Raw genomic sequence first — 19,308 nt, 5'->3', positions numbered from 1 at the left:
ATCCTGAAAGATAAGCCCCAACATTGCAAGCCCAGATGAGCCAGAGGCAAAAAAAAAGAGAGAGAGAGAGCACTCCAAGAGTTCAAGAGTGAGAGCCCTGGAAGAGCAAAGGCCCTACTTTCTGGCAAACCCTCATTTTTGTACTAGGCATGACATTATATGATACGGAATACTCCATTGGCAAGTTTAGCCTTCAATCCTAGACCTAAATTCAAATCATAAGGTGAGTTGTGGACCCTTTGTTTCAGCCATGCTCCCCCACAACCTGTTGTGCTCCTGCACACTGGCAAGAACACGACAAGTTGAAAAGTCCTTGATGTCTCAGTGCCAAATAAACATCAGTGCACTATCAACATTCTTCTCATAATGAATCTCGCACTAAAACCAAAACACATTTCAGCAAAAAAAAGCAGTACTTTCCAGGGGCATCTACTTCTGCGCTCAAGCCACATTTAGTGCTTTTGCAAATTACTTGGAAGAGGGTGTCTACAGAAGAGGTTTGGAAAAACAATCATTGTTAAGACTACAAAACTCAGACCATGCTGCTCACCACTCAAGCTGTGTCTTGGTCTCTTTGCTCAGCACTTCCTGAGTTTCTTCAGTGAAAACCTCAAGCAGTCTGAGGGATGCAAAGGCACAGTTGTGCTCAAAGCCTCACGTCCATCCAGATAGACTGAGCTTCAGCCAGTGGGCTGAGGCAAGTGGCTATTCCCCCTGCTTGATGTGGATGAGCCCACATCTGGAATACTAGATCCAGTTAGGGTAACGCGGTAGAAGAAAGACATTGTACTGGAGCCCAGCTGAGGCCATCGGGATAGGGAGCTAGAGCATAGGACAGGCTGAGGGAATAGGGTTAGTCCACCTGGAGATGGTGACTGTGGAGTCTAAGTTGCAGTCCTAAGGAGGGTTACAGAGAAGGTGGAGCTGGGATCTTCTCTGAAGTGCACCGTGATGGGGCAAGAGGCAGGGAGCAAAAGCTGTGACAAGGGAAAGTCTGGTTGGACATAAGGAAAAACCTTCCCTTGAGAGGACGGCAACCCTGAGATGGGGACCAGAGTGGTGGGATCTCCAATCTTGGAGATGCTCATCCCTTGGTTGGAAAAAGCCTTAAGTAGTCTGGTGAGAGTTAGCCATGCTTTGAGCAAGGGTTGGGTTCAAGATCTCCAGATGCCTCTTCCTAGTTAATTTTTTCTACAGTTATATAATTTCCTGGTGAAACAGGATAGCCAGTCTGGTAGAGCACTGCTGAGCCCAGCTGGTCACACAGCTGCAGTATGTGGCAGCTGTGGCGGTATTAGAGAGGTGTTTATTTAAATGGCGAACACAGAATGGGAAGGATCAGAGCTAACACGCTCTGAGCAGGAAATGGTGGCCAAAGAGGGAGTGTGTATTTGCTGTCACCAGGATTTGCTGCTTAAAGTCAATATTGGTAAAACAACCCGAAAGTTTTCTTATCTCTGCAACACCAGGCTCTTGTGGGGTGGAATGGGTTTTCATTGACCTCTGGTGGCCTCTGGCTCTAAGTTGCTGGCCCACTTCTTTCTGCTCAGGCTTAGCTATGGCTTCACTTCTGCTAAGGACCAGAAAACCCTCCTGCCTCAAAACATCACCCATGAGCTACAGCCTGCCACAAATCACCCCTGATTTGCTGCACATGTAGGGGACTCTGTTTCACAAGAGCAATTTGAGAAGCAGGAAGCCAGGATGTACAAACCAACCAACCTGTCTGCTCCCATAGAGCTGGAAGAGTGTTTCCTGGAAGAACACTGAAAGGTAATTGGCAGTGGACAGAGGAGAGCCTAGTTCTCCTGGCTATGATGTCAGCTTCCCTTTCCTCAGCTGTCCTGTCATGGCTGTCAGCCCTCAGGATGGCTCCTTCTGCTCTGCAGGACATGAAGACAGGACCTGTGGCCCTCACATGAGCTCACGGCAGCATGGTCAGCCCAGCCCAGTTGACATTACCAAACACCAAGCTGAATCTCATGAGTGAGGAGGTAACCACAGAGGTCGTACCCACATGTCTGCCTTGGTCTATGTGGCTCAGGTAGCAGGTCAGAGCACCCTGGAAAAGCCTCATGCAACCCTCTCACTGGTACAACACAGCAAGGAGGAGAGCATTGTGTTGGGCACTGACCCAGCTCCGAGCTGGCCCCATAGCTCAGAAGGCGTCTCCCTGCTCCCATCACCCACTCTTCATCACCAAGACCAGTCAGTTAAAGGTCTCTGATCTCCCCCAACCTTACCCTTCATGTCAGACCCAGACCATACTTGACATCCTAGACAGTGAAAATTTCCTTTATTGGACACTTTGTTAATGACCCTGGGTAAAGACATCTCTCCGGGGCTCAGCAAGGAGGGAAAGGAGGAGAAGGTGATGCATCACATCTACAAAACAGCAGCTTCCCTCCCCTAGATACAGCCGCCCTTGGCAGCCCATCCCCAGCTCCATTCAGACAGCAGGACCTACCTTGAGGATGCACATGGACCTCCACATGTCCAGCTTTGCACCTGAGCCCCACCTCTATAAGCAAGAACTCTGTTGCTTGTCCTCTTGTCAGAGAAGGAAACAGTGTGTGGCGAGTGTGTGGCATTGTGCTCCCGCCGCCTTAAGCAATAACCACCAGTGGTGGTCATGATGGCTGCATCCGGCTGAAGTCGGACTTTGAGGAGGTGGATGGCAACACAGTGGCCAAGGGCTGTCTGGTGCAGTGACCCAGACGTCTTGCTCAACAGCCAAGGGCCAGTTGAGCATGCGCCAACCGAAATACGGCTGCTGTGCAAATATGACTATAAGTCAATCATATTACTCTGTAAATAGTGGACAGCCCAGGGCTCGTTGAGCTCTCCTGCACGGCGGCGGGCTGCGCACCAGGATCTCCCCTTGAGTAGGGATGCCTCTCACGGTTACTCCTTGAGGTTGAAAGAGTCCATATTGTGTCAGACACTTGGTAAGTGAATTGGGAATAAGCGTGCTGAAACTTCGAAATCTTAGCTAAGTGATGAAAAGGACTGATTCCTTTAGGTATAAACCATTGACCAACTCTGTGACTAAGTCTGGATCCAGCTGCACCTAGACTCCTCTCCGAGGAGAAGTTCAGAAGGCAAGAGGGTCCTGTCTGAACCTCATGACACAATGGGATGATGTCCCTAAGTTTTGTCTGACCCTGTCCTCTCTGCAGTAAATAATCAAGGGTGTCTTGACATCGAATCTTGTTAAACCGCTGTCACATTCACCATTGAAGTTTGTTAACTGGCCATCTTATATCAATAAAATATATTGCTGCTTCTCTCTTGCGAGTGAAGTGCATCACTCTTTCCGCAACACAGTGAAAGTGCTGATAAAGAGGGCTTTATCTTTCCCTTGGTTATTTTGTGATAAGATTTGTTGCTTGCAATCACACCTTTCTCACCGGCTGCCAAAGAAGCCGGTTAGAGTGACAGCAGCTCTGATTCAGAGCACGCAGTACCCGGAGTGTCTCCAGGATCTCATGGTCACCAAACACATCTCCGCAAAGGTGGACAGAGGTGCTTTCTCTGGTTCCCACAATCCTTTGCCCATGGGGAACTCCCTGGCCCTCACAGTGCAGGATTGGCACCACTGCCTATGTGTGTTTCAGCAGCGAGCATTGCCCTGTGTTCATGGACCTCACCCTGCCAGGCCTTTGCCACCTCTTACAGCTCCACATCCACAGCAGAGAAGGGAGGACGTGGTTGTTTTGTGCCGTCCTTGACTGATGAGGGCTGTAAGGTAAGTATAAAGCCTCCCAGAAATTGCTTCACCCCTAAAAAAAAAATCTAAAGAGCTCTGGGAACCAAGTGAGCCTAAATGTCTGCAGATGTAGAGTTGGGCAGCGGGGGTGATTCCCACTTCCTGTGAGCACTGCAGAGGGTTGGAGAGCTGGAAAGAGCCACCAGCTCTTGCTGGCCTCCACCATGGCAGGCGTGGGCGTCCACCAGGCAGAAGGGTCTCCTGGCTTGCCTGGCAGCAGCAGATCCTAGAGCCCAGCCTTCTTGCAATGCGGTGTGGACACCACGCCTGCCCAGCACAGCTTTTGTGATGGTTCTTGACCATAACATGGCTTCCTGCCTCTGGCTCACCTTCAGGTTTGTGTCACTGGACCTTCCTTCACCCAGTGCCTTGATCTGGGGTCAGCAGCCTCCCTGGCTACTGCTCCCTCCATGCTTCAGGGCTTCCACGAGGCCCTCCGGTTATGCCTTAAATATCTGGGGTTATGAACAAGGTTTGGGTAGTTCATGGCAGAAAGTGAGAGATCTTGCCTTGCTCTCATTGGTACCAGTCACTGAAGGGGAGAGTGCATCCTTGCACCAGCTGAGATGTCTGTGGAGACCCAGACAGTGCCAGGACACCTGCACAGGGAGACCCATTCCTCCAGGAGCTTCCCTGTAGGGAAGGGACTGCGACTGCTTGGTGATGGGGCTGCTGGGGGCTTTCTGCTTTGACACACAGCATGTGCTTTAGAGCTTCTGGTGGTGTAAGTGCAGAGGTCCGCTCAGGATTTCGGAGCGAGGAGGCTGTGCTAAGTGCTTGTAGAGCACTCGCCCCGCATATGATGTTTCTGGGACCAAAGCAGGGGCGGGAGTCAGTGATGTCTATCCTGTCACTGGAGAGACAGTGCTGCTGGTATCACCGGTGAGATGCCACGTCTGCTGAGACGCAGAGGCTGCAGGGCTCTAGGACAACAGCTGTGACATCGCCGAGGCCACAGAAAATCCATAAATCCACCAAATCGAGGGTGACCTCAGGGCCTGGCCAGCCCTGTGTTCTGGGAGGTGGGCCCTTGGTAAGTCAGATAACGGCAGTAGAGACCTCCACCCCAAGGTATTACAGGAATGTAAAAGAGCCACCTCCCTGCCCTGCACAGGAGAGAAGACCACAAGACCTGAAATGTGGGGAGAGAGAGACGGTGCCCCATTCCTTCCTGGCTTCAGGAGAAATCCTGGGAGCGTGGCTGGGGAGCCAGGGACAGAGCAGCTGTGCAGAGTCGCTCCTGTCTTTGTCCCAGGTGGCATTTCCCCAACAAAAGTCTATGGTTCAGCCAAATCTCAGCCTGTCACACTCAGCTGTTTTCAAGCGTCTTTTGTTTACCTAACACGGCACCTCAGCAAGGTTGGAGCGAGGTTGCCCAGAAATTGAAAACAAAGTGCTTTCCAGGCTTTAGGAAAGCAAGCTGTTTACCAGGTAGGAGAAGAGACAGCGAGGAGGAAGACCTTCAGACTGAAGATAATAGCACAAGAGGCTGCTGGGTTTATCGAGTGCAGGAAAAAGCCCAAGCTGGGTGGCTCAGGCCGGCTAAAAATCACAGTGGGTTTCAGATTCATAACATTACTCGCAGTTCTGAAAATCAGAAATGCCTTCCAGGAATGCAGATGGATGCTTGTCTGTACGCTTACACTGCAGCGTGGTGGGGTACCATGTAGCCCCCCGTGGGACCACCACCCAGGTGAAACAGCCTGCAGGCAGAGAGGGCTGGTGAGCCATGGGCAGCTGGCAACTCCTAAAGTATTGCCTTGGCGCAAGCGACCACATTCCCCCCTCATCGAAACCTGAAAGAAGCTCAGAAAGTAGAGTGATCAGAAGAATGTGGTCTTTATTACTCAGAAAGAAAGAGGTGGTCAAAATCGCTGTGTGGTACTTGTCAGAGTTTGTCAGGCAGGAGTTAGAACATTGAAAAGAATAAACCAAACAGAATTAAAATGGAACATGTGTGCTGTATTCGTTAACCTGGTTGTCATTTTCCAGAAGAGTATTCAAAGCTTCTGCTATTTCTGCATCTGCTGGTTTCAGCACCTCTTCTTCACCTATAAGCCATATAAAAGACAGATTATTTCATACTGAGGATTCTCAGAGGTTACCCTGCCATGCTGTGCTCAAGCCCCGATGGCCAGGCTCCTGTGATTGCCAGTGATGTTAGGTAGGTCCTGGTGACCTGCCTGCTTTTCAAAGGACACAGTGGTCCCAGGGATTGTGGAGGGGAGTTGGAGAAGGCAAAGCCCCGGTGGGCTTAAAGGCAGGAGGCAAATAAATACAGCCCTGATGCTCAGCCAGTTCAAGATCTCAGGGCTGGGGGCTGGACTGGCATGATGTGCCCCGGCCAGTCCCAGTCCCGGATGGCTGTATCCCGTGGCACGCGGGCGCTGCACGCCTTGCAGCGAGAGGCCTCTTCTTCGCCCCCCCCAGCACAGACAGTGCTGGAAATGCAGTAATCGAGGGTCAGAGGGTGCTCACCTCCTCTGAAGCAGATCCTAGGTTTTCCTGGCTTTGAAGCAACCTGCATGCTTGGCCCACTGACTGCTAAAGTAAAGGTGCTCTCCTCTTCCCAAGACAGATCTGGGAGCAGCTCCTGCTGGCCCAAGCTGCGTTGGCTGTAAATGGATTTCCCGAGCCCAGGCGGCAGTCTGCCATTCAGACCAGCTCGGTGCCCTCGGTGCCTCAGTCCTGGCAGGTCCCAAAGGGCTCGTCTCCCGCAGACATCCACCCCTGCCCTAGTGCCCACCTTTCCCTCCCCTCTACCCAAAACCAGGTGGATTGTGGGCAAAGCATGTCCGGGCTCTGGCCTCAAGAGATGGCATTTTCTCCCCACAGCATCTCTGCCCTAACCTGGCTCATGGCAGAGCCACAGAGGAGTCCTTAGGACAAGGAGCTACTCCCATGACTTGGAGAGCAGTATCTGTCCCCATAGCCCCAACATACCACCCCCCTCTTTCATAGCTACACAAATCCTGTTTGGTGGGGAGAGACCCATGCCCCAGTGGTGCTGCAGGCTGGTTGTTGATAAGGTGGGCAGCCTTGGCTGACAGACCTCTAGAGGTGGCACCGCACTGTCCCCTGAGCTCCCAAGGGGCCAGCAGCTCGCCAGCAGCTCACCTGCAGGATCCTGGCTCCTGGTTGCCAGCTCCCCCTCCACCACTTCCAGTTGCATCCCACCGACCGGGTCCTGGATTGTTTGCACAGGCAGCTCTTCTAGAAGCACTGGCTCAAGCAATGCTGGCTTGGAAGGTGCTGGACCAGCCTTCTCCTGTGAATCAGGGTGAGGATCTGATTCTGGTTCTCGCTCCAGGACGGGCTTCAGCACCATCCGGCAGCCCCGTCCTCGCCTAGCTCCTCTGCTTCTTCTTTGCCGTTTGTTCCTCTCGTGCTCCCTGCTGCGGGATTTCACAGGGGTGAAGAGCTGGCTGTGGGGCAGAGGACCTTCTCCCCCACCCTGAGGCCACTTTGCCAGGCCCTTGGCTGTGATCCCGACCCGGCCCATCCCATCAGAATCTGCACTTCTGCAGCCCTCCTCACCAGCCCCAGGCAGCAGCCTTCTGTGGCTGCACTCAGGTGGTGGGAGCTCGAACACCCAATTTTTCTGCAGCCTCACGCCATGGTTGAGGGCTTCTTGCCACCCAACCCACCACCTACTAGGTAAGCCACCCCCTGTCCATCTCTGCCCTCCAACACCTGCTTAGACTGTCGGAAGCTCCCAGCTGCAGGTCACCTTGCCCCACAGAAGACTGATGAGGCCCAGCTGGGGTCTGTCCTTGTGCGAAGACGGAGGGGCTGGGCTGCCAAACCTGGGTTCAGGTTAAATGCACCAAGAAAACAACTCCACGGCACAAGCGAGATTTACCTCAGAAACCACTGCATTGATTCTTTCTCCTGGGCTTCTGCTTTTCTTTTCCGGAGAAGCTCCCGGTCTCTCAGGCGGTGAGTGATGATGACATCTACATGGAGAAATTGAGTGCTAACATGACATCCTGACAAAGGGACACTTCGATCCCTCTCTGCCTGGTGCAAGAGGCCATGCTCTTTTTGTCATGAAGTGGGTCTTGACATGAAAACACCTGGGTGCTGTGCTTCCAGCTCAGCCTCAGTGGGCAGGATCTGCTGGCACACTACCCAAAGCTCTCAGGATTCATAGATTCATAGATTTCTAGATTGGAAAAGACCTTAGAGATCATCGAGTCCTGCACTGAAAGTTACCCTAAATTTCTGTCTGTTTTTTTTCCTGCTGCTGCAGCCTTTGGGTGACCCTTGTCCAACCTACTCATCACTGCAGGGACTCGGGTCCTGATGGAAGCACGGGGCTGGCTTCCTGTGCCATGAGGACACCACGAAATCCCTTGGCCAGACGTCACTGCAGGCTGCAAGATAAATCCTTGCGTTTCTCCTTTATTACCCTTTTCCATAGATAACTGCAACTGGCGACTGCTGGGATTAAGATGCTCGTCTAAGTAACTAACTAAGAAGAAAGCCTTGCTCTGCAGAACAGCCCTACGGCATAGGAACAGGTCTGTGGGGGCGAGGGAGTGAGCCAGCGGGCACAGCTTTCCTATACACAGATGCTCATGTCTACTAGGCTGAGACCCTGTAGGGAATGGTGACCCAACGAGAGACCAGAACAGGGCTAGAATGCACTGCAGGGGGTGAGAAGACTGGTGCCAAAGAACACATGAGCAGTCCCAAGCTGGTCTGCCACTATGAAGATGACCGTGGCAGGGCTGAAGACAGACAGACTCATGAAAAAGCTCCAGTGCTGGCTTCACCATTTAGGCAAGATATGCAGGTTACCTACAACCACCAGCAGAAAGGGACACACCCTGGGTCCCAGTCACTCTGTGCAATGCCTTCTTGTACCAAGGTAAGCTGTATCCCTTTCACTGGCCGCAAAGGGCTCCAGATGGTTTCCTGAGGCAAAGACATCTCAGCTATCTACACCTTGTTGAATAAATTCCTAAACTTCACTGAAGCCAGCACTGGACTTCCCCCCTATTGTCTTTGTCCTAACAGACAACATCCCTGATGATGTGGCAATAGGTCTTGTGGTTTCTGATCCAGTCAGCCCTGAATTTTCTAACTTGGACTCCAGCCTGTGATAATAAGACCTGGCTTAGATCAAGTAGCATGACACTGCTCCCTTGAGACAAAGGACATTGTTTAGGAGTGACACCACTTCCCAGGGGCCTGGAGGGAGAGGTGACTCTTCCCACGCATACACTGAAGAGGTCACAAGAGTGTTGATTTTCATAGTTTCAACAAACCCCACAAAATGAAAAAGCAAAACTACAACCTGCTCCTTCCAGAGGTAATGAGATCCAGCTCTTTCCACAGAAAGCCTCAGCTCACAGTAAAGTATTAGGTCAAGCCAGTGAAGAATGGTCATTTTGTCATTCCCTTGTCCAGCTGGGAGAACTGACAAGCTGAGAAGGACTTCCAAGGCTGAGCTGGGACTACAGCTCTTGCATCCTAGATGTCTGTTAAATGCAAGAAAAACCGTAGTCCAGGACAGAAAAAAGCAAAACCGACAGCAGGAGCACCCTCTAACCAAAGCAGATCTTTACACAAGACACTTCAATAATAATAATCTTGCAGAAATTTAGCTTGGAAAGGATGTCTTTTGGTCTCTGTTCCAGTGTCTTCATGAAAGCAGGCCCAACTTTAAAATCACATCAGGCTGTCCAGGACGTTGTCCAGGGAAGCTGAGAATACCTCAAAGCCCACCTCTCTGGTCTCCGCACCACTCTCACTGTTGTTTTCTTTTTTTTTTTTTCCCCCCTTTCTATCCAGCCACATTTGCAACAAGTACTTGGTCACTCCTGTCCTTTCCTTATGCACCTCTGAAGAGAGTCTGGCTCTCCCTTCTCTGTGACCCCTGTTAGGCAGAGGATGACTGTAATGAGATCTCCCTCTCAGCCTTCTCTTCTCCTGGCTGAACCAGGCTGGTTTCTGCTGCCTGTCCACGTACATGATCTGCTCCAGCCTTTAGCAGTCTTGGTGGCCCTGTACTGGGCTCATCCCAGTATGCCTTTGTCTTTCGTGTGCTGAGCTCCTCAAATCTGGGCATGGTATTGCAAATGCTGTTTGATAATAACAACGGCCACCATCACAACCACAAAATAAAAAATAATTCTACTTTCTGTTGTTGTCTATTAGTTTTTCTGTTCTTTTATTGCTGTTTTTTGTACAGTAGTTCCAGGACCCCCCTTTGCTCTGAGCACGGAAGAGCCATGCAGGAGAAGATGTCTCCTCTCCTAAAAAAATTCCAGCCTAACTAGACCAAAGAGAAGGGGCACAGCAGAACACAATAGAGATGTGAAGGCCACGCGCAACAACGGTGCCAGAGTATCTCAGTCCTGGCAGGGGCATCTCAGCATGACCAGAGATGGTGGTGTCAGCCTCTGAGACGAAAAACACTGCACTTGGACTGCACAGCATACAGCCAAGTAGATGTCCCCTAAATGGGAGGCTTTTCCTCAATGTGGAGCAGTATCAGAGGCAGAAGGGCACAGAGAACAGGAGATAAGTCTGCCATCCACGTAGCAAAAGGCAGGAAGCTGCCCGGGAAGATGAGTTTACAAGTTGCAGTCGCAGGATCTGCACAGGGCTTCAGTCTGACTGCTGGAGTACGTAATCCCTTGCACATCCCTTTGCAGCCAGGGTAACTTTCCTTCCCTTTCAAAATATCTTGTGAGCCCTAAACACATTTTTAGCTAGTTGGAATCAGTCTGCTTCCCAGCCCACCCTAAGCAAATTGTTTTGCACAGGTCGCAATCACTCCTCATTCACTTCTAGCTGGTCCAAGAGAGAACTCCCACAGACGCTCCAAAGCTATCTGCCGCCTGCTCGCACTATGCAGGAAAGATCACACCTGCATCCTGATGAAAACTTATTTAGCAGAGGACACAAAGATACAGAGATTAAACGAAAGGGGAAAAAAATCCATCAAGCCAAAAGAACAATGAGACAGTATTGCCAGTCTGCAAACAGCAATACACTGATACTGCCTAGGGACTTTGTCTGAGTTGAAAAGCCTTTATAGGTGCTTCTGCCTTTGTGATCCCAAGCACAACATGGAAAAAGCCACATATATTTGCAGTTAAATGTGAATCCTCTATGCCCCAAGCATAAACCGGTAATTATTAACTGCTTTTTTAGAAAGTGCTAGTGACAAAGATCATTCTCCCCTCTCTCCTCTCTCTGAAAACTCAAGTTAGGAGTGGTCTCAGTTACCTGGCACAGAGTACTCCTCTTGGGTTGCAGAGGGTGGCAGGGAACTGTCCGAATAAGCGGAGTCCGAATAAGCAGGATTTTTGTCTAAATTCTCCATCGCTCTTTGCAGTTTTGAATAGGAAGCAGCTTAGTTCCCTGGGATGGCGTCTGGAGATACTGGTGCAGCAAAATGAGACCTTGAAAAAAACGCAGACTGCCCGCCCAAAACCTCTTATCTGGCCAGGCCACTAGTAGGGTAATAATATTCTCCTTATCAGAGTGCAAAGGTGTACAAGTCTCTGCCCAGGATCTACTGTGTGGATTACAAAACATGTCAGTGCTTTTATACAGCAGATAATTCCACTTCATATAGGAAATTTACACTTGCTACTGCTAAACTGTGACTCAAATGCTCTCCTTTATGGTAGAGAGAAGCTGCATGGCAAGGCAGGATGCAGCACTGCCTCGCTGCTGGTTTCCAGAGCGAGATGCAGAGAGGTGTTGTTAGTCCTTGAGGACCCCTTGCGAAGTCTCAAGTGGGACACATGCTGTTTCAAAGGTGTTTGCAGAAGACCCTAGCAGTGCTGGTGGGAAGGGACCTCCGTCTCTGCTCCAGTCCCTGTCACAGCAGGACTGTCCGCTGCACTGGATCAGGGTGACTGTGGCATTACATGCTTTGGAAAACCCTAAGGATGGAGACTGCCAGATTCATGTGACCTGTCCAAGGGCTGCACCATCTTCCTGGGAAATCCAGACAGAATAATGAATCCATATTGGGACTCCATCTAAGGGCCTGTGCATGTTGAGGACTTCCCCATGACGCATCAGTCCAGTACTTGGTAGATAGAGGCTATGAGCAAAGCACTTCCCTTATGAAGCAGGATGGCAATGGGCAGCCCCAGTAAAACCAGGGAGAAGACCCAGCTGGTTTCTCGCTCTCACAGGAGGGTATCCTTCAGTGGTTGCTCCTAGCTCCCTGTTGCCCATTGCAGTCCCAGACCTGCATGGCATGCGGGCTCACGCAGCCTCTGTAGGACCATCTTTAAGGCCAGCATAGCTACTAAGAGGAAGCTTGTCCTTGGTACGTTGGCTTCAATCCTAAGATCCTGCCCTGCGGTCTGCATGGCCAGGCTCCCAGTTCAGCCTGCCTTGATTTCTTGCATGTGACATGAGGTGGGAATCCTGGCCCCCTCTGCAAACTGCCTTCAGAGTTTCTCATGCCAGGATAGCACAGAAAAGTTCAACATTATACCTGTGCATAACAATTCTGCTGAACCAGAGACATGTCACCACTTTGGCCAGTTTCTAACACACTCAGTGCTAGAATATTTGGTGTTCAACTTCTACCAGCGCTTTTTTCCATTAGTTACTCAACTGCTTATGCCCTGGTGAGGTGCTAGTGCCCCTGACCACCATTCCCAATGAATTTAAAGTGTCTCCAAGGTTGGTAGAAGAACCTGACAATATGGCCACCCTCAGGTCCTCTGGGAATTGCCCACATGGCAAGGATGGTCCCACCTCCTTGTGCAGTCCCAAGACTGGCCCTGGGGCAGAGCAGCTCCTCAGGAGTGAGCAGATCTGGCCTGCCTCCAGTTTTTGCTTTTTCTTTTTAGTGTACAGCCTGTTCTCTCCCTAGGTCCCTGGAAGCCCCACAGTTTGTAATTCCATGCATGTGGGTTTCTTAAGACGTAACCTAAGAGTCTGTGGTCATCCCTGCTGCCTTCCTGCTTATCCCTTAAGTTACCACTTTGCTCTAGGGCTCCTCCCCTGTGTCCACTGCAGATTACATGGTACCTCCAGAGAGGTGGGGCGAGTTTAACAGCCTCAAAAGAAGCAACAGGGTGGTAGCAGCAGAGCAGATACAAGAATGCTCTGATATGGGCTAGGAGCATGGACGGCATATAGAGATGTGAGGCTTTTAGGTCATTCACCGGGCATTTTCTTGTAGCTCCATGAGAAGTGAAGGTAAGGTGTCCCATGCTGCTGAGATTGTCCATGTCCCAGCACTGTGCGATGCTGCATGGCCCTGGGCTCGCCCTGCCTCATGCAGACATGCTGAAAACTATGTCTTGTAGGATGCTTTACCATGCAAAGACAGTTCTTTTGGAGGAGCAAAACATATCACACCTCGAATCCTGTGTTCAGTTTTGGGCCTCTCACTACAAGAAAGACATCGAGATGCTGGAGCGTGTCCAAAGAAGGGCAACGAAGCTGGTGAAGGTTCTAGAGAACAAGTCTTATGAGGAGTGGCTGAGGGAACTGGGGTTGATTAGTCTGGAGAAAAGAAGGCTGAGGGGAGACTTTATCGCTCTCTACAACTATCTGAAAGGAGGTTGCAGCGAGGTGGGTGTTGGTCTTTTCTCCCAATTAACAAGCGATAGGATGAGAGGAAATGGCCTCACGTTACATCAGGGGAGGTTTAGATTGTACATTAGGAAAAATTTCTTCACTGAAAGGGTTATGAGCACTGGAACAGGCTGCCCAGGACAATGGTTGAGTCGCCATCCCTGGAGGTATTTAAAAGACGTGTAGATGTGGCGCTTAGGGATATGATTTAGTGACGGACTTAGCAGTGTTAGGTTTATCATTAGACTTGATGATCTTACGGGTTTCTTCCAATCTAAATGATTCTATTCTGTGATTCTATATGCTTGTCAATAGGGGGACATCACATCTGGAAGTGGTCTTACAAAGAGCGTGACATATTCTGGGTTGCCTGCAGGTGATATGAAACATGGAAGAAAGAGTGGAAATCGCTAGATGTTTCAGTTCTCCATGGGAAATGGGCGCGTGCCCAGGCTGTGGCTAACTCAGCTGCTCACACCCCACATCTACTCAGTCACTCCAAAGCCTGGTGAGGTCTGATAAATCACTCTTGACTCAGCAAAACATTGCCATGTGACACTGCAGAGCTGGTACTGTAAATGTTTCTCTATTCCACCCATCTTCTAGCTGGGTAGAAACCAATAAATTTGTAAAAAAATATTTGTAAAAAAAAAGTCACTGTGCCCTCAGAGTCTTTAGAGGCACTAAATGGAATAGACGGGCTCTAAAATCTTACAGAGCCTGCTCTGGCATCTCTCAGGACTGACAACCCTTTAAAGATTTGGCTCTTGTGTGTGAATTACTTTAAATCCCAAGGAAGTGATTTTATTATCCCATGGGAAGGCTTTAGTGATGGATAACACTGTGGAAATTACAGGCTCTGCCACCTTGTTTTGAGTTGTCTCTGCTCTGAGTTGGAGGGACTGAGAGGCAGAGACTTGCCCACAATACCAGGGACACTTTGCCTCCCTGTCCCCACCAGCGTCAGCCACACAGCCGATTCTTCTCCAGTGGAGCTCTGTGGCAGATGTAGCCAATGCTGCATGCCCTTTTCTATGGATGAATTTGGGCAAGCAGGTTAAACTTTCTGGCCAGTCTCAGCTGCCTGATCTGTTGCAGTTGGACACTTTACAGTGTGCCAGGTGCTGCATCCCTCCCCTTTCTCTCCACATTTTAGTTCAGCTAGCCCTGGGCCACCTTCACTGATGCATCCACTTTCCTAGATGAGGACCTAGAGGTGCTCCATCAGCTTGAGTGGCTCCAGTATTACAGACTCCCTTAGTGTCACTGGAGCTACTTGATAGGGGAACACTCCCAAACTTGGGTACATCTCACCATGCCAGTCCTCTCCCCAGCTTTCACTACCCAAAAGCCCTAGGAATGCTTTGTCCAAGGGATAGCTGGACTAGGGCTGGATCCTGCCACCGTGCCTGTCTCCTGGCACTGTTGGGACAGTGCAGACACAGCAACACCAGGCTTCGGATCTATGTGTAAGTCAAAGCTCTTTGCAAGCCTCAATGCTATCTCTGTTTACTCCCATCTGGCATTTCTACTGCAAGGCCAGATCCAGAGACATGCCTGTCCCTCCTTGCAGAGAGGGATGCAGCCTTGAACTCAAGGCTGGCTGGGAGATCAACATGGGCAGCTGGAGGAACAACACCACTGTCATTCTAGCAGAGTGTCACGGCATGTCTTCCAGTTTTGTCTTGCATGACAACGACAGAGAAATGGTTTTCAGGCTTGTCCTTCGCTACCTGACTTGGAGCAGGTTTGGGGGCAGCTTGCCTGGTTGTAACAGGCTCCTCTGGGAGCAGGACTACCAGCAGTTCTGTGTGACAAACTACAGTGCCTGTGAAAGCAGATAATCCCTTCCTCCCCCTGCCTTGACTAAAGCATGAAAAGATGGGAAACAGATGGATAAATTCAACAGGCAAAACTGTATGCAAAAGTGCACATCCATGTGCATGTCCCCTGCCCCAGACCAGTGCATTGCAGGTGTCTTGCTGTCCTCCAGCTGCCTCCTGAGTCTCACCCGGCCTTGCCAGACACAGGTCTGCCAGGCTTCAGAGCCAGGCTCTCTGCACCAGTCTGGATCCAGCCACTCGGCACCAGCCCCTGAGGTCTGTGGCGGTGCTAAACTGCTCCCTTCACCTCCCCTCAGTCAGCCACTAGTTCCTGAGCCGTGTGAAATAAACAGGCAAATCCACCGGTCCCCGGGGAGGATGGGTATCTCTCAATTCCCTGCGCGTAGAGTCAACACTGACCCTGTTCTGAGGCTGCCCACGCTTTGACCTTGAAGGTCTGGCCCGCAAGTGTGTGCTTTAGCTCTGCAGTTTCTGAATAAACACTCCACATCGTGCTGGAGGCATGCGGTTTCCCTCTTCAGAAGAGCCCCCGAATTGTCTGTGTTGGTTTTTCCTGGCTTCTGCAAATAAATAGACATGGCTCTCAGGGGATACCCAGTGATGGGCTGCTGCTGCTCTGCCTGCGCAGCTCAAGCCACTGCATGGGGCTGAGATGCCGGTGCTTCCCCCGTGGGAAGAACAAATCCCAGTTATCCACCACGCTGGGCTGGACCTAACCTAACCCTAACCATTCTATGATTCTACGATTCTATGACCTAACCTTGCCCTCAGCCCTGGAAGAGAGCTGGGATGGAGCCGCCCAGGTTACGGACATTGCTAGGAAACCTCCTAGACTGGTACAGCCCTTGGACTGTTATCTGTTACTGCTCCTCCATGTGGGTGGTGATGAAGCTGCAACACTTAGTCTAAGATCAGAAGAGACTTCAGGGCCCTGGGTTGGGTGGTAAGGGAATCTGGAGCACAAGTTGTTTTTTCCTCTCTTCTTCCAGTTGCAGACCACACCATTGAAAGAAACAGACGCATCCAGTCTATTAATACATGGCTCTATGGCTGGTGTCTCTGCCACAATTTTGGGATTTTCAATAAGGAGAAATACATGGCACCAGGCTTGCTGGCACCAGATGGAATTCACCATTCTCAAAGGGGGAAGAGGGTCTTTGCTTATGAGCTAGTGGGACCGACTGACAGGACTTTGAACTAGACTTGAAGGAGGAAGAGGGATAATATCAGGCTTGATCAAGACAAGCAGAGAGCACCAGAAAGGAATTCCAGCCACTCCAGCCAGTGAGTCAGCTCCATTGCAGGGCCAACTTCAATGCCTCTATGCAAACACACTTAGCATGGGGAATAAACAAGAGGAGTTAGAGATGTGTGCATGCCTGCAGGGCCATGATCTTTTTGGCATCATGGAGACAGCGAGTGTTGGAATGGAAGAATACAGACTCCTTAAGAAGGACAGGCAGGGGAGATGAGGAGAAGGTAGTGTCAACGACCGTCTGGAGTGGATAGAGCTGCATCTGGGGATGGATGAGGAGCTGATCAAGAGTTTATGAGTCAGGATTAAAGGGAGGGCAGGGACAGGTGTTATAGTGGAGGTCTGCCACAGGCCACCTGACCAGGAAGACCAAGTGGATGAGGCCCTCTGTAGACAGATAGGAGCAGCCTCATGTTCACGAGCCCTGGTCCTCATGGGGGACTTCAACTACCCCGATATCTGTTGGAGGGACAACACAGCAGGGCATAAGCAACCCAGGAGGTTCCTTGTCTCTAAATTGGAGAGACATGGATTTGATGCATGGACCACTCGGTGGATAAGGAATTGGCTGGATGGTTGCACTCAAAGAGTTGCGGTCAATGGCTGGATGTCCAAGTGGGTACTAGTGACAAATGGTTTTCCCCAGGGGTCAGTATTGGGTCTGGTGCTGTTTAACATCTTTGTCAGTGACATGGACAGTGGACTCGAGTGCACCCTCAGCAAGTTTTCTGACGACACCAAGCTGTGTGGTGTGGTAGACACGCTGGAGGGAAGAGATGCCATCCAGAGGGACCTTGACAGGCTGGAGAGGTAGGTCTGTGCAAACTCATGAAGTTCAATAAGCCAAGGGCAAGATCCTGCACATGGGTCAGGGCAGTCCCAAGCGTAAGTACAGGCTGAGCAGAGAATGGATTGAGAGCAGCCCTGAGGAAAAAGAATTGGGGGTGTTGGTTGATGAGAAGCTCAATGTGAGTCAGCAATGTGCACTTGCAGCCCAGGAAGCCAACCATATCCTGGGCTGCATCCAAAGAAACATGGCTAGCAGGTTGAGGGAAGTGATTCTGGCCCTCTGCTCTGTTCTCATGAGACCCCACCTGCAGTACTTCATTCAGCTCTGGAGTTCCCAACACAAGAAGGACGTGGAGCTGTTGGAGTGAGTCCAGAGGAGGGCCATGAAGGGGCTTGGAACTAGATGATCTTTAAAGTCTCTTCAACTCAAAGTATTCTATGATTCTATGAATACATCCTGCCTGCAGCTGAGTTGGCAGGAGCAGGAGCAGAAAACCCCGGGGGAGAAATGAGCAGTGCATTTGTGGTGTTCGCCATGGAAGTGTTTTGAGGATGATTACCCCACCAAAGCCTTTCCCTACAGTGCAGGGGACACAGCATCTGAAGGTCTGCACAGGAGGACTGGCAACACAGAGAGAAACACGCAACCAGACCACCTGTCCCTCACTACCTGAGGACTGGAAGGGGGGCAAATGGGCTTCCAAAACCCTGCAACAAATGAGCACATGGTGTAATAGCAGCAGCAGTGGACAGGTGGGCAAGCCATGTTCCTTCGTCTGCAGAGGTGGAAAGGGTCCAGGGAAGAAAAATAGGGACAATCAAAACTCTGGGCAACTCTTAGCAACTAGCCAGGCTAGGACTTTTCAGCCTGGGACAGAGCTATTAAGGAGAGTAAAGCTTTTAACAACAGCAGCTGCCTCTGGGCTGGAAAATGGTGGACACCGGGTCAGATGGATCTCTCATCTGACCAAGCATGGCTGTTTTATGTTCCTCAATACTATTTGCATCCACAGCCAGACAATGGCTGTGTCATGCATTGCGGTACTGCAGTGTCCCACCTGGTGTTTCTACAAAGGTGCAGAACTGGAAGAGGTGTGTGGGGATGTATTACATGACCAGCTGGCCAAGAACAGTAGCCGTGTCACTGGCACACCTCACAGTCTTGCAGGGTGGTCACTGATTTCAGGGTGCTGGCTTGACTGTATGATGCACTGGAGACCCTTCCCCTGATGCCTGCAAATGAGTTGTGTGAGTATAGCAGCAAGTCAGAACGGTGTGATCCCCCGTGGTTGAGGACAGCCCTGTCCTTGGAGGGTTTCAATTCACACTGAAGCACTTTTCAAAGCAACCCTGTGCTTTGCTAAAGCCGAACAGAAATCTCAACAAGTCACTCTGTAGAAATACAACTTCTGGTACAGGACTGAAATGAATTTAGGAGGCAAGTCCTGGATTAGCCAGCACCCTCTGATCTCTGCCACTGTGAGCAGAGGGACCCCCCTGCATACCCAGGTTGTACAAGCTCATCACAGGTATTTCATGAAAGGTGAGTTGTGTCCCATCTGGTAGAAATGGGAGACGAAAGAGCAAAGGGAGCCCCAAGGAGTCCTGAGGCACACTTACACCCTTAGCTTGGTTGGACTGTGCCCTGCCACAGTCCCAAAGATGGCCCTCACATCAGGAGGAACCTAGACCTCAAATTTGGCAACTGGCTGGGAATCTGCAGTTCCTGGAGAGCATTTCTGGGTAATTAGTTCAGTTTGGAGGCTCCTCTCAAGCGCTGAAGCAAAGATCTGCAGTCCTTTGCATTCAGGGTCTCCACTCAGGCTCTTTCCATGCTCCCACGTGTTAGCTGGGCTGATTCCTGTTGTGAAAAGCTCTTGGATAAAAAGCTGAATAACATCTAATATGAGAAGCGCAGATGATACTGTTTTCAATTTATATCAGGTCTAGAAGCAGTGGTGTTCACTAGGGAGCCAGGGAGTTGTCTTCTCCCACGCTGAAGAAACTTCACTTTCTCTTGGCTAAATTGCCTCCTACAGAAAAAACAACTGCACTTGTTCAGCACCTTCTTCACTGGGATCTGT

The 19,308-nt window shown here is 50.6% G+C and overlaps 1 protein-coding gene across 2 annotated transcripts; it reads right to left on the bottom strand.

Moving 5' to 3' along the window:
• Positions 1–5,592: 5,592 nt before the first annotated feature.
• Positions 5,593–11,205, bottom strand: HEMGN (hemogen). Of its 2 annotated transcripts, none has more exons than XM_086629799.1 (4): positions 11,012–11,205; positions 7,632–7,725; positions 6,887–7,161; positions 5,593–5,820 (listed from the first exon to the last, which is right to left on the bottom strand). In XM_086629799.1, the coding sequence occupies exons 1-4, from the start codon at positions 11,106–11,108 to the stop codon at positions 5,711–5,713; spliced, it is 576 nt and encodes a 191-aa protein (XP_086485925.1). In that variant the 5' UTR covers positions 11,109–11,205; the 3' UTR covers positions 5,593–5,710. The 2 variants fall into 2 exon arrangements, with proteins under 2 accessions (XP_086485925.1, XP_086485924.1); XM_086629798.1 differs by having other exon boundaries at positions 6,887–7,164; positions 11,012–11,204.
• Positions 11,206–19,308: the final 8,103 nt, after the last annotated feature.

Source organism: Tauraco erythrolophus, chromosome Z, assembly GCF_009769465.1.
Source record: "Tauraco erythrolophus isolate bTauEry1 chromosome Z, bTauEry1.pri, whole genome shotgun sequence".
In the NCBI taxonomy this organism is placed as follows: Eukaryota; Metazoa; Chordata; class Aves; order Musophagiformes; family Musophagidae; genus Tauraco; species Tauraco erythrolophus.
The sequence above is the reverse complement of the archived record's forward strand: the minus strand, read 5'-3'. Positions and strand labels throughout refer to the sequence as shown.